The sequence below is a fragment of the Drosophila albomicans genome, chromosome 3, assembly GCF_009650485.2.
Source record: "Drosophila albomicans strain 15112-1751.03 chromosome 3, ASM965048v2, whole genome shotgun sequence".
NCBI classification, from domain to species: Eukaryota; Metazoa; Arthropoda; class Insecta; order Diptera; family Drosophilidae; genus Drosophila; species Drosophila albomicans.
Window position 1 is genome coordinate 15,089,494 of NC_047629.2, and position 13,797 is coordinate 15,103,290.

General features: G+C 34.8%; 5 protein-coding genes across 6 annotated transcripts; 4 read left to right on the top strand and 1 right to left on the bottom strand.

Annotated features, from left to right (window-relative positions):
- Window positions 1–87: 87 nt before the first annotated feature.
- LOC117569502 (sulfotransferase 1E1-like) lies at window positions 88–1,308 on the top strand. The gene is made up of 4 exons (XM_034250685.2): window positions 88–462; window positions 527–984; window positions 1,040–1,112; window positions 1,173–1,308. The coding sequence occupies exons 1-4, from the start codon at window positions 194–196 to the stop codon at window positions 1,306–1,308; spliced, it is 936 nt and encodes a 311-aa protein (XP_034106576.1). The 5' UTR covers window positions 88–193.
- Window positions 1,309–2,070: 762 nt separating this feature from the next.
- Window positions 2,071–3,294, top strand: LOC117566681 (sulfotransferase 1E1-like). Its single transcript, XM_034246229.2, has 4 exons — window positions 2,071–2,383; window positions 2,445–2,902; window positions 2,959–3,031; window positions 3,100–3,294. The coding sequence occupies exons 1-4, from the start codon at window positions 2,115–2,117 to the stop codon at window positions 3,233–3,235; spliced, it is 936 nt and encodes a 311-aa protein (XP_034102120.1). The 5' UTR covers window positions 2,071–2,114; the 3' UTR covers window positions 3,236–3,294.
- Window positions 3,295–4,146: 852 nt separating this feature from the next.
- LOC117566680 (uncharacterized) lies at window positions 4,147–7,206 on the top strand. The gene is made up of 8 exons (XM_052005735.1): window positions 4,147–4,374; window positions 4,430–4,887; window positions 4,942–5,014; window positions 5,085–5,193; window positions 6,000–6,322; window positions 6,379–6,836; window positions 6,891–6,963; window positions 7,029–7,206. Exons 1-8 carry the CDS (start codon window positions 4,226–4,228, stop codon window positions 7,162–7,164), a joined length of 1,779 nt encoding a protein of 592 aa, XP_051861695.1. The 5' UTR covers window positions 4,147–4,225; the 3' UTR covers window positions 7,165–7,206.
- Window positions 7,207–8,156: 950 nt separating this feature from the next.
- On the top strand, window positions 8,157–13,767 carry LOC117566679 (uncharacterized). Its single transcript, XM_034246227.2, has 9 exons — window positions 8,157–8,425; window positions 8,481–8,938; window positions 8,993–9,065; window positions 9,140–9,266; window positions 9,590–10,169; window positions 12,562–12,695; window positions 12,769–12,936; window positions 12,989–13,071; window positions 13,149–13,767. Exons 1-9 carry the CDS (start codon window positions 8,157–8,159, stop codon window positions 13,237–13,239), a joined length of 1,983 nt encoding a protein of 660 aa, XP_034102118.1. The 3' UTR covers window positions 13,240–13,767.
- LOC117569957 (protein lethal(2)essential for life) lies at window positions 9,433–10,513 on the bottom strand. Of its 2 annotated transcripts, none has more exons than XM_034251327.2 (3): window positions 10,370–10,513; window positions 9,838–10,231; window positions 9,433–9,761 (listed from the first exon to the last, which is right to left on the bottom strand). In XM_034251327.2, the coding sequence occupies exons 2-3, from the start codon at window positions 10,229–10,231 to the stop codon at window positions 9,586–9,588; spliced, it is 570 nt and encodes a 189-aa protein (XP_034107218.1). In that variant the 5' UTR covers window positions 10,370–10,513; the 3' UTR covers window positions 9,433–9,585. The 2 variants fall into 2 exon arrangements, with proteins under 2 accessions (XP_034107218.1, XP_034107219.1); XM_034251328.2 differs by having other exon boundaries at window positions 9,838–10,261; window positions 10,370–10,477.
- Window positions 13,768–13,797: the final 30 nt, after the last annotated feature.

Below are 13,797 nucleotides of genomic sequence, written 5' to 3' on the forward strand. Positions count from 1 at the left end.
AAATGTTAAGATTGGATATAATGTTTGCTATGCAAATGGGAATTCTTATTACTCCCCATTACTATGAGCTCAATCAATTTTTGAGACTTTTGTTTCTACAGAGTCTTTGCGAGTGTACTACTTTATTTTCTAGGAGTCTCAGTTGTTTGTACAGCTTGAATGGCAAGAATCTTGTTCTCAGTAGGCTTTTGAAATGGAATACGAAGAGGTCACGCCGAAGAGCTATCCAGTCAATCTAATTAAAAAAGACTGGACTCAGCGGAAATTATATTATACAAGTCCTGCAAAGTCCATGCCAAATGCAATTTACAATATGGAGGTATTAGATAATGATATTTGGATTGTTACCAATCCTAAAAGTGGGACCACTTGGATTCAGGAACTTGTTTGGCTTCTGATGAATGATTGTAATTTCGACACAGCACTATCTAAAGATCTGGAATTACGATCGCCGTATTTAGAGTATGTAAATTAATTTATTTATTTGTATAATTAATTACTTATACAAAATAATCTATGATGACAGATTCGATTTTATGATACACCGTAATGTTGAAAGAGCTTTAAAACCAGTGCAGGAGCTGCCATCTCCTCGTATTATAAAATCGCACCTTTCATTGGCTTTGTTACCCGCTCAACTTTGGGAAAAGAAACCCAAAGTAATCTACGTGTTTAGAGATCCTAAAGATGCATGGATTTCTAACTATTATCACTTTGTTAATTTTGGCTTTCAATACGGGAAAACTTTGGAGCAATACATGGACGAATTACTGGAGAAGGAAGCTCCTAAACGAGATCCAATCCTTCATGCTATTGAATTTTATCAGCTACGCAATGAACCTTGGGTTTACTACACAAGTTACAATCTAATGAAGCAAGATTTAAGGAAAGTTATCGAAAATTTATGCAAGTTTCTTAATAAAACTGTGACAGAGCAACAAATGGAACGTTTGCTGAAACATTTGTCGTTCGAAGAAATGAAGAGTAAGTGATATGGCATTATTCGGACACTTTTAACAATCCAACAATTACCATGTAGACAATCCAACAACGAATCATCGCTGGGAGTATGGTCAAGTACAACATCCTAACAGAGGCAAGGAAGTCCACAAGTAAGTTGTTAATAGAGGGAATTTAGTATGGTTTACTTATCCTACTTGTTAAATTTCCAGCTTTATTCGCAGCGGAAAAGTTGGTGGTCATAAAGAAGAACTGAAAGCTCAACAGATTGAGAAAGCTGATCGTTTCATAGAGGGAAGACTACAGGCAAATCAAGTCACACTAGAACAACTTTTGTTATTGAAATGATATCAATGTAATTCAATATTAATTATTCTATGAATACTGTTTAATTTCTGTCATTATAATTTTTTGATAACAAAAAATACAGTTTTCGTGTTCTTACTTGTTTGTCGCATTTTATTATTTTATATTTCTATTATGTATAAAAATTAGAGCTTCTTAGCTCTTCTCGTTGAAACTGTACGTTAGCAGATCCATCAGTGAATGAGTCAAAAACTCAAGGCAAGATTTATGGACGTTTCATTTTCGTATATTTTAAAAAATAATTGACATACTTTTTTGAATTTCATTTTGGTAATCTCTTATGATCATTGTTTTAAGAACGAAATATACAAATGTTGTTTTTATATTGTACGAAATATAAATATAAATATAATCGTTCCCGAAAGTGTTTGCAAGCATATCTTATCTTTGTGGGGTACATTATACATATAAATGTGTGTGTTAAGTACTGGTCATAACTGATAGGAAAATATAAAAGCCCATTAAGTAATTTTCATTAATACTCTACAAAATATAAATGTGGGAAATAATTTGAGTGGTTCTTTAATTATAGTACTTAATCACATATATGAAAAACCTCACTTTAGATAAAAACTTTGCTATGCAACATGAATTTCAATTACTGCCAGTGGAATCAGCACAATTTATTTAGAATTCTTATTTTATATATGTAGAGTATTTGCAAGTTGGTCGAATGCAACCTTTTATAATACTCACATTTAATTTTGATATGTGCTTTCTATTTTCTTGTGGTCTCAGTTGTTTGGCAGTTTGAATGGAAGAAGTCTGTTTTTCGTTAGACTTTTAAGATGGAATACGATGAAGTTACGCCGAAGAGCTATCCAGTCAATCTAATTAAGAAAGACTGGACTCAGCGGAAATTATATTTTCGAAGTCCAGCTAAATCTATGCCAGAAGCTATTCACGATATGGAGGTATTAGACGATGATATTTGGGTTATTACGAATCCCAAGAGTGGCACCACTTGGATGCAGGAACTTGTTTGGCTTCTGATGAATGATTGCAACTTCGAGGCAGCACTATCCAAAGATCTGGAATTACGATCGCCATATTTAGAGTATGTTAATAAAATTTACTTTAATTTCATATATGTATATAATACTAATATATGCTGATAGATTTGATTATTTAATGCACCATGATGTTGAGAGAGCATTGAAGCCAGTGCAGGACCTCGCCTCTCCTCGTATTATAAAAGCTCACCACTCTCTTGGATTGCTGCCCGCTCAACTTTGGCAAAAGAAACCCAAAGTAATCTACGTGTTTCGGGATCCTAAAGATACATGGATATCAAGCTATTATCACTTTGTTAATTTTGGCTTTCAATATGGAAAATCATTGGAACAATACATTGACGAGGTACTGGAGGAGGAAGCTCCTAAACGAGATCCCATTCTTCATGCCGTTGAGTTTTATCAGCTACGCAATGAACCTTGGGTTTACTACACAAGTTTCAATCAAATGAAGAAAGATCTGAGAAAAGTAATCGACGATTTAAGCAAGTTCCTTAATAAGACTGTGACAGAGCAACAAATGGAACGTTTGCTTAAACATTTGTCGTTCGAAGAAATGAAGAGTAAGTAGTATGGTTTAATTCTGTCGTTTTTTAAAATTCAAACAATTTTCACAAAGAAAATCCAACAACAAATCATCGCTGGGAGTATGCTCAAGTACAACATCCTAACAGAGGAAAAGAAGTACATAAGTAAGTTATAAATAGGAAAACTCATGGGAATAATACTCGATTTACTATCCTACTTGTTGAATTTCTAGTTTCATTCGTTGCGGAAAAATTGGTGGACATAAAGAAGAGATGAAACCTGAACAGATTGAGAAAGCTGATCGTCTCATAACGGAAAGACTGCAGGCAAATGAAATTACACTCGAACAGCTTTTGTTATTAAATTAATTTGTATTTAATTTATTTTATATTATTGAATAAACCCTGTGAGGTTCATTAATAAACTATTGTTCTGCATTTAAATTAAAGTTAAGTATTTCAATACAAATTTTCAATCTTCATAATATTTTACTAAGAAGAATACAACGTTTGATTCTTAAATTTTCTTCGCATTTTATAATTTAAAATTTCACAAACTGTTGTGTGTAAAAGTTAAGATATTCGAGAAAGTATTTGGTGATTTTTCATTTTCCTAAAACCATCAAATCTAGAGAAAAAATTTGTCTTTCACTGGTTCTATTTTATTGTTAAAATAAACTTTACTGTATTTATTCCTCAGTATGTTTTTTTATTTCGTTATCTAATTTGATGACCCCCCACGATAGAAATTCTTATAGGCTAATTTTATAAAATTTAAACATTCATGTAATCGCACTAATATGTTTAATCTTATCTTTCTAGGGCACATACGAAAGCAGGCTTCGCAACTGATAGCAAAATACAAACTCATTAAGTATTACTGATTAATACTCTACAAAATTAAAGAGTGGAATATAAATTAAGTGGAATTTCATGGACATTTAATTATACTATTTAAACATGCACTTATGATAAATGTTTGTTTATTTATTATTTTGAAAAATTAAAATTAGTTTAGTCCAATTTTTTTATTGTGGTTTTATTGGGTTCACAATTTTTACGAAGTCATGTCGTGCAACAAAAATGTTCATTAAAAATTTTTCTTTTGTTCCCAATGTATTTTTAAAGCAGTCTTTTATTTGTGTAGAGTATCTATTAATTTGAATCTAATTTTTGCTTGTATTCTCTGTACATTGAGAGCTGAGGTGGGCACAATCTTGATTTTAGTATACTTCCAAAATGCAATACGAAGAGGTCACGCCGAAGAGCTATCCAGTCAACCTAATTCAGAAAGACTGGACTAAACGAAAATTATACTTTAGAAGTCCTGCAAAATTACTGCCAGCTGCGATTCACGATATGGAGGTATTCGAAGATGATGTTTGGATTGTCACCAATCCTAAAAGTGGCACCACTTGGATGCAGGAACTTGTTTGGCTTCTGATGAATGATTGTAACTTCGAGGCAGCACTATCCAAAGATCAGGAATTACGTTCGCCATTTTTAGAGTATGTAAATTATATTCATAAATTATTTTATACATGCAAATAATCTCTAAGGCAGATTCGATTATATTATGCACCGGGATGTTGGAAGAGCATTACAACCAGTGCAGGAGCTGGCATCTCCTCGTATTATAAAATCTCACCTTCAGCTGGCTTTTTTGCCCGCTCAACTTTGGCGAAAAAAACCGAAAGTCATTTACGTCTTTCGCGATCCCAAGGATGCTTGGATATCAAGCTATTATCATGGCGTTACTATTGGTTTGAGATATGGTCAAACATTGGAACAATACATAAGCGACGTACTGGAAAAAGAAGCCGTTCAGAGAGATCCAATTCTCCACGCCATGGAGTTTTATCAGCTACGAAATGAGCCTTGGGTTTACTACACAAGTTTCAATCGAATGAAGCAAGATCTGAGAAAAATAATCGAAGACCTATGCAAGTTCCTTAATAAGACTGTGACAGAGCAACAAATGGAACGTTTGCTAAAGCATTTATCTTTCGAGGAAATGAAAAGTAAGTGGAATAGCTGAAATTATTTTTATTACTGTGAATTCAATTTCGATACAGAAAATCCGACAACGAATCATCACTGGGAATATGCTCAAACACATCTCCCAAACCGAGGCAAAGAAGTCTACAAGTAAGCTGTTATTATAAAAGGGATCGTGAAATCAAGTATGCCTAACTTTTCTGACTTATTGATTTTCCAGTTTCACACGCAGCGGAAAAATTGGTGGGTATAAAGAAGAGATGAAACCTGAACAGATCGAGAAAGTTAATCGCTTCATAACGGAGAGTCTGCAGGCAAATGAAGTTACACTCGAACAACTTTTATTATTGGAATAATTTTAACACAATTCAGTTATGAAATTAAATTAGGGTTAACTATTTCAAATAAAGTTGATTTTAATTCTTTATAATCTATTGACAAATTAAAATTTCGTAATGTGTCAAGACTAAAAATTACAGATAGTCAAGAAAAACGTTGAAGATTTTTCCATTTAATATGTTCAAAAAACCCTGAAATCTACCAAAAATGTTTTTTTCTCAGCAAACTCATTTATTTTATAATCCAATCTCCCATGATTCTTGTTTTTATAACTTCATTTTATATAGCTTAAACTTATGTACATGTAATCGTTGCCATATGTGCTTATCTTATCATTCTACGCCACATATAAAAGTAGAGTTCGCAACTGATAGCAAAATACAAGCTCATTAAGTAGTGCTGATTAATACTCTGAAAAATAAGAGAGTGGGAGATAAATTTAATTAAATTTAATCGATACTTTATTATACAATTGAATTATTTGTTTAGTAATTATATTTACCATTTTATATTAGATTTGCAAGATTCCTTAAAAATTGTAAATATTTCATATTTAGCAACTCATTGTGGTTTCATTGCGGTTATCTACAATTTTTATAAAGACATAGGGTATTGTCATACAATAAAAATTAACAATAGAGAATGCTTCATATTCTGTTGATATCAGCACAATGTATTATTTAAGCATTCTTCCATATGGGAAGAGTATCTAGAAGTTGGATTGATCCAACGTTCAAGCATTCTCGAATCAAGCGTTGATATGAGCTTTCTCTTTGTTTGTGGTCTCAGTCGTTAGCAGTCGAAGTGGAAATCGTCTTATTTTTCTGCGAAACTTCAGTCAACTTTAAAAATGCAGTACGAGCAGGTCACACCGAAGAGCTATCCAGTTAATTTAATAGATAAAGACTGGACTCAGCGGAAACTATATTTTAGTAGTCCTGCAAAGTCCATGCCAGATGTGGTTCACGATATGGAGGTATTAAGTGATGATGTATGGATTGTAACCAATCCAAAATGCGGCACCACTTGGATGCAAGAACTTGTTTGGCTTCTGATGAATGATTGTAATTTCGAGGCAGCACTATCCAAAGATCTGGAATTGCGTTCCCCATTTTTAGAGTATGTAAAATATTTTTATGAAGCAATTCCTATTCATATTAAATCCCATATGACAGATTCGATTATTTGATACACCGTGATGTTGACAGAGCATTAAAGCCAGTTCAGGATCTGCCATCTCCTCGAGTTATAAAATCTCACCTTCAGCTGGCTTTGTTACCCGCTCAACTGTGGGAAAAGAAAGCAAAATTAATCTACGTCTTTCGAGATCCCAAAGATGCTTGGATTTCTGGCTATTATCACGGTGTTACAATTGGCTTTCGATATGGTACAACATTGGAACAGTACATGAACGACTTACTAAAGTCGGAAGCCGCTAAAAGAGATCCAGTTCTTCATGCTATTGAATTTTATCAGCTACGCAATGAACCTTGGATTTACTACACAAGTTTCAATCAAATGAAGCTCGATCTGAGGAAAGTAATCGAAAATTTATGCAAGTTTCTTAACAAGTCAGTGACAGAGCAACAAATGGAACGTTTGCTAAAGCATTTATCATTCGAGGAAATGAAAAGTAAGTAAGAGAGTTTTAGTTGTTTTTATCACTTTTACAACAATTTTCACATAGAGAATCCGACAACGAATCATCACTGGGAGTATGCTCAAACACATCACCAGAACAGGGGCAAAGAAGTGCACAAGTAAGTTGTTTATTAAAGGAGCAAAATCAAATATGGTATTCCTCTCTGACCTGTTAATTTTTCAGTTTCACACGGAGCGGAAAAGTTGGTGGGCATAAGGAAGAGCTGCAACCTGAACAAATCGAAAAAGCTGATCAATTCATAACAGAAAGACTACAGGCAAATCAAGTCACTCTCGAACAACTGTTGTTAATAGACTAATTTATCATTAAAGCAATTCAATTTAGAACTCAATTACATTTCTGAATATGTTAAAACTGCATTTTAAATTATATTGACTTATACTTATACTTATTCTTATACTTAACATATGTATTTCGAGGAAATACGCGAAAGGTTAGGTAGAGTGGAAATTTTCAAAGTCCATAAAAAATAAAGTGGTAATACATTTTCTAAACCATCTTGTGGACAAGTTATAGCCTTACAGTTCTTTCTATATAGGCTATGCGATAATGGTTCTATCAGTAAGGAAGTCATTTATGTAAATGTACTTAATGTCATTACCAAGATAAGGAATGCGACATTTATTAAATTTACATTGAGAAGAAATACGCCAAAAACAAAAAGTGGACTTAAAGTTTAACTATTTTCGCTCTGTTCGTGTAAGGCCTTTGTAAACAGCCGCTTTAGAGTAATTTTATATATCATTAAAAAAAAAAACAATAAAAAATAATTTGAATAGACGAAAACTAAAAGTTTTGTTACTATCTTTTTGTAAATTCAAACTTCCAACGAATTAGGAAAATCAAAACACTGAGAGCATTTGAGAGCTTGGAGATAAGTGTTGAGAGCGCCTGCATAAAAGAAAAAGCGAATCGTTAGAGTATTTGTGTAAAGCTAAAGTAGCTCTTTTTATATTAGTGTTGCAATATTATTTAAAAGTTGTAAATATTTCTTATTTAATAACTCTTTGTGGTTTCATTGCGGTTACCCACGATTTTTATAAAGACACAGGGTATTGCCATGCGTACTAATTCCCATTGAGAATTCTGCATATTCGGCTAATGTCAGGACAATGTATTATTTAAGCATTCTTTCCTTTGTAAAGAGTATCTAGAAGTCCGATTAATCCAACGTTTATGCACTCTCGAATCAGCTTTTATATGAGCTTTCTCTTTGTTTGTGTTCTCAGTCTTTTGACGTCAAAGTGGAAATCGACTTGGTTTTCTGAGAAACTTCAGTCGACTTCAAAAATGCATTACGAGCAGGTCACGCCGAAGAGCTATCCAGTTAATTTAATAGATAAAGACTGGACTCAACGGAAACTATATTTTAATAGTCCTGCAAAATCCATGCCAGATGTGATTCACGATATGGAGGTATTAGAAGATGATGTATGGATTGTAACCAATCCAAAATGCGGCACCACTTGGATGCAAGAACTTGTTTGGCTTCTGATGAATGATTGTAATTTCGAGGCAGCACTATCCAAAGATCTGGAATTGCGTTCCCCATTTTTAGAGTATGTAAAATATTTTTATGAAGCAATTCTTATTCATGAAAATCCCATATGACAGATTCGATTATTTGATACACCGTGATGTTGACAGAGCATTAAAGCCAGTTCAGGATCTGTCATCTCCGCGTGTTATAAAATCTCACCTTCAGCTGGCTTTGTTACCCGCTCAACTTTGGCAAAAGAAACCCAAAGTAATCTACGTCTTTCGAGATCCCAAAGATGCTTGGATATCTGCCTATTATCATTGCGTTACTATCGGTTTTCGATATGGTATAACATTGGAGCAGTACATGAACGACTTACTTAAGTCGGAAGCTGCTAAAAGAGATCCTGTTCTTCATGCTATCGAATTTTATCATCTACGCAATGAACCTTGGGTTTACTACACAAGTTTCAATCGAATGAAGCTAGATCTAAGGAAAGTAATCGAAGATTTATGCAAGTTTCTTAATAAGACTGTGACAGAGCAACAAATGGAACGTCTGCTTAAGCATTTATCTTTGGAGGAAATGAAAAGTAAGTGAGAGAGTTTTAGTTGTTTTTATAAATTTTATAACAATTTTCACATAGAAAATCCGACAACGAATCATCTCTGGGAGTATGCTCAAACACATCATCCGAACAAAGGCAAAGAAGTCCACAAGTAAGTTTTTTCTATCAAGTGGACGGGGAAATCAAGTTTGGTGCAGATAAGTATCTGACTTGTTGACTTTCCAGTTTCACACGCAGCGGAAAAGTTGGTGGGCATAAAGAAGAACTGAAACCTGAACAAATCGAAAAAGCTGATCGTTTTATAGTGGAAAGACTAGAGGCAAATCAAATCACACTCGAACAACTTTTGTTATTGGACTAATCTCAATTATTAGACTAATCTCAATAAGATTTTCAATATTATTTTATAATGTCTTTTACATACATATATCCCTTGATAGTTTTTAAAATTATTCATTCTCAATAAATTCTCAGGTGTTCATTTAAATGTGTAAACAAATAATCAAAACGTTTGAATGAATAACAATATAAATTTGTATATTCGTATATTATGTAAAAAATTCAAATATAATATTATAGATTATATGTTACAATACTAACTAGTTCTCAAATCGGTATAAAAAATTCAGTTTTATCGAGAGGCTTTTAAGAAAGCGAAATCTCTGTGGCATTTAGGGAGTTGTGGTTTCCACCTTCTTGGCATTATCCTCCTTGGAAGAGGGGCCAGTCTGTGTGATCTGCACCAGGCGCTCAGTTGGAGGCGGAGGCAGTTTCTTCATGGGAGCTGTGATGGTCAGCAGACCATCGGAGGACAGCGATGAGGTGACTGAATCTGGGTTGACATCACCTGAGCAAGAAAAACAATCAAAATTGTTAGCAAAGCTTTCGAAGTTTCGAAGAAGAGAAAACATCTCGACACTCACTGGGAAGTTGATAACGTCTGGAGAACTGACGAGAGACAAAGCCATGCTCGTCCTGCTTCTCCTCATGCTTGCCCTCGACAATGACAAATCTGTCGGCAACCTTGACGGTAATCTCATTGGGCGAGAACTGCTGCACATCCAGAATGACCTCGAATTTCTCGCTATCAATGTTCAGCGTGGAGCCAGACTCCTGCTTCTGCAGGCTGTTGGCCGATCGCTGCCATGGACGCAGATAACCAGAGCGCAGAACTGTGGGGCGAGAGTTCCAGACGGACGACAAGAGATCATCACGCTTCAGACCCTGACCAAAGTGCTGATCCAAGAGGCGCGAGGTGCGCATTGGAAAGTCGAGCTCATCCCACCAGTCACGGAACATTAGAGGAACAACGGACATCTACGATGCGAAAGAACGAAAGAAACAAAGCTAATGGCAATTAATGCACATCACATCAGTTAGTTGATTGTTCGATCATTTCAAAGAGCACAATGATCAATATATATGTGAATTTATTTGCTGCCAAGGATTTCGTACCTTTGCTAATTAATCACCGATTGATCACAACACAGAATTAAACTCCTTGATTTTTCGCGTCTTTCTCGATTCGCGGCTGAAACGTTTTTGTGCAGCTCTCTGAAAATTTTGCCGATTTTATACCAGAATCACACTGTTTACATCTTCGATGGGCTAAAAATATGAAAATGTGTTTGCCATCTAATTTTAGCCAATCGTCATCCATTTGAGTTGGCTCCCACAAGCAGTATTTAACATATACATGTTCTTATAGCTAACATATGAATGTATAAATCTTATTTCTCGCTATGATATAAATACAAAAAGAATACACTGAGTGTTGTTAATGATTATTTTATATATATATTGAATATTAACAAAGTTTAAACTGTTGACATTTTGACTGATAAAATTAGATAACTTTTGTTATTTAGGAAATTATTTGAGAATCCCTTTAAGAGTGTTCACTCTTCGTATACTTGATTTTCCAACGTTATTACTTATTTGTTAATTTGTTTATTTTTGGGGAAGACACCGACGCGCGCTATGACGCCTATGCATGGAAAATTCTATACATTCTAAATGATCTGCAGACCATTTGCAAAAATAGCGTGTAGAGCCAAAGTATTTTGTGCGTCTCTTGCATGCAAATTTAATCCAAAATAACCATAAACATACTTTTGGAATCTTTTGAATATGTGCAAAACCAAATGGTGTGCAAAATCATATGCCAGACACACATCTTTGCGAATTGCGTTTGCATTATTGCCCAAAAATGTTTGTAGATGTTTTTGCTGTGTACTTTATGAGTATGGAGGCAATAAAGTCTTGGAACTTGCCAGAAATTATAGTACCACATTTATATATGAATGTATATATATGTTTGTTGTTTTGATTTTTTGTTTTTCTTTTCGAAATAAGCACCTTACTTTGTGCTCATATGTAGGCGTTCTTATGTTCGTTTTCAACCTGTTGAAATTTTTGATGCCACATATTAAAATACTTTGGCTAATAAATGAGTTTCCAAACTATTTTAGGCATCCGCCTGCTGAGTCATGGCGCGTCTCTTTGGCTCAGACAATCCCTGTGACGTACGAATTCAAAATATGCCACAGATGTGGTTTTTATTAAAATTATAAAAGAAAGAAAGTATTTTAAATTGATTTTAAATTCATGAGCATTCTAGGCGATATAAGTTAAGGCATGATTATAAATTATCTCGAATTTTCTACTGTCAAGCAATTTATACTCTTTAGGAATACATTGCTTAATTGTTTCTACATCTTTCACGTATTTGCGAAAAGTCTACTTAAACTTGCTAGCTACATAATAAATACATAGATTTGACTATTAGGAAAAATGAGAAGCTGGAATTCGAGCTTAGAAAATAGGTAGCATACTTATCGGAACCATTAACTTGCAAACAAATTTTGTATAATTTTTTTAATTTTTATTAATATTTCCCCGGGTTTTTTGGTAGTCAAAAGATTAATAATTTATTTAAACTTTATTGTATTGTAAGTGTTAACAGCTTTAAAAAAAAACACCCTGTTTACTCATAATGCAGCTGAAGCTTAAAAATGGGTCAAAAGCTACACATAAGCACTATGGGGCATAGTCCAATTTTTTAGCACTTAGGCATTACTAGATATTATGTGGAATAAAAACAAAGTTTCATTGTGTAATTTTTATGTTTTGTTTTAAATTTTTACCCTCTTAAATATATATATTTATATAATATATATTAACAATACTATTGGCATCAAGCTCATATACAAATTTGAATCGAAAAAATGAAATGAAGTACAAAACTTTCATATAGTAACTAAACTAAATGTATGTCTATTGTGAGAACTGTATATTAATTCAATATTAATTCATACATTAGTTAAGTTATTTATTTATTATCATCTAGAAACCAAACATCTTTTTTCACTCAAGAGAACTATGTGTTAGACTAGCAATAAATTCGAGATAACTCAATACTATGTTAGTAAACTAAAATGTGGCTAATAAATGGCCAAAGATCTGTCTTTACTCCATAGTGCAGTGACGCAAATCGGAGACTGTGTGTACCGACGAAATCTGACCGACAGCCGACGCCCAACAGTAGGCCAAAGCCAAAGCCCAAAAAAAGGAAGCACTCGCCACAGGACATGCACTCGTGTCTCGGCATCGTCATCTGAAACTCTCTCTCTCTCTCGGTCTCTGAGTTTGTGTGTGGGAGAGTGCGTCGGCATCGGCAACGGCTGTGATTGTGGCAGTGGCAGAGCGTCATGTGATACGCGAAACTGGCTGCGAAAACATAACAAAAACAGCAATTACGAAACGCAACGCAATGCAAAAGGTGCCACAAAATCAAAAAAATGTTTAATGTATTGTGCATTTATTTCTTATTGTTTTGTGTTGCACGCTTTTAGGCGCTGCCCGTGACAGACTTGTCCCTGCCCCAAACTGGAGTTGGACGCTGCTGGCTGCTCGTGCTCGTCGTGCTGATGGCGTTGACAACGCCGCTGCACGCCAATGGTGCTGATGGGCATCTGACCAAGCGCTACTCGGACCAGAGTGTGCACGGTTATATGACTGAGGTAAGGTCATTTTTATTAGACAAATGTCATTGCTAATCTTTGGTCTTAACAGCGCACTTGCTGGTGGAATGAAGTCTGCAAGGAGGAGTTCCAAAATCTATTTCGTTGCAAGTGTCCACAGTTCTCGTATTGCCGGTAAGTCGACAGCCAGCCAGCTGATAGCTGATAACATGTGAAAATCCTGCTTATCGAGTGTTGTGTTGTGTTTGAAGCTCGCCGGGACGATATTATAATGCCTACTGCTCTATGACGGATACCGGATATATTTGGACTCAACTGGCGATGGGCCCCGTCGAGCGCTGAGTGTGACGTCAAACATATCATAGTAACAGCAGCAACAACAACAACAACAATACCAACGGCAGAGGCAGCAGTAACCTAAACACTGCCTGCTGATAGTATGCAACCATTACCCAAGTGGCCTCCAACCTAATGTTCTAAAAACTATCGCAAATGCTCATTGGTTTTTAATCACAATTCAAACAGTTAACCGAGGCTCCTCAAATGACATTATAAAAGACATCTAGCTGGATCTAGTTTATAATGTCGATTCTGGAGACTCCCCTAAATGTAGTCAAAACAAATAACAAATATTCACACGCTTTGTATTTGTGTGCGTATATCTCTTGGATTCTTTTTTGTTTTTCGATTTGTATGCCCAATAAAAAATCGAACTTTTCATTATAAAATAATCAAAAATTGTGCAACTGTTGTTAGACTTTTGGCAATCAGTATGCGAGTCATGGAAAATCGATAAACAGCCTTTCAATCTGCAGACTGTGAGCTGGTGTGCGTGTGCACAGTGACAAAGAGCATGCAACACTTAAAAGGAACATACAATTCATACCTGTTTCGACAGCA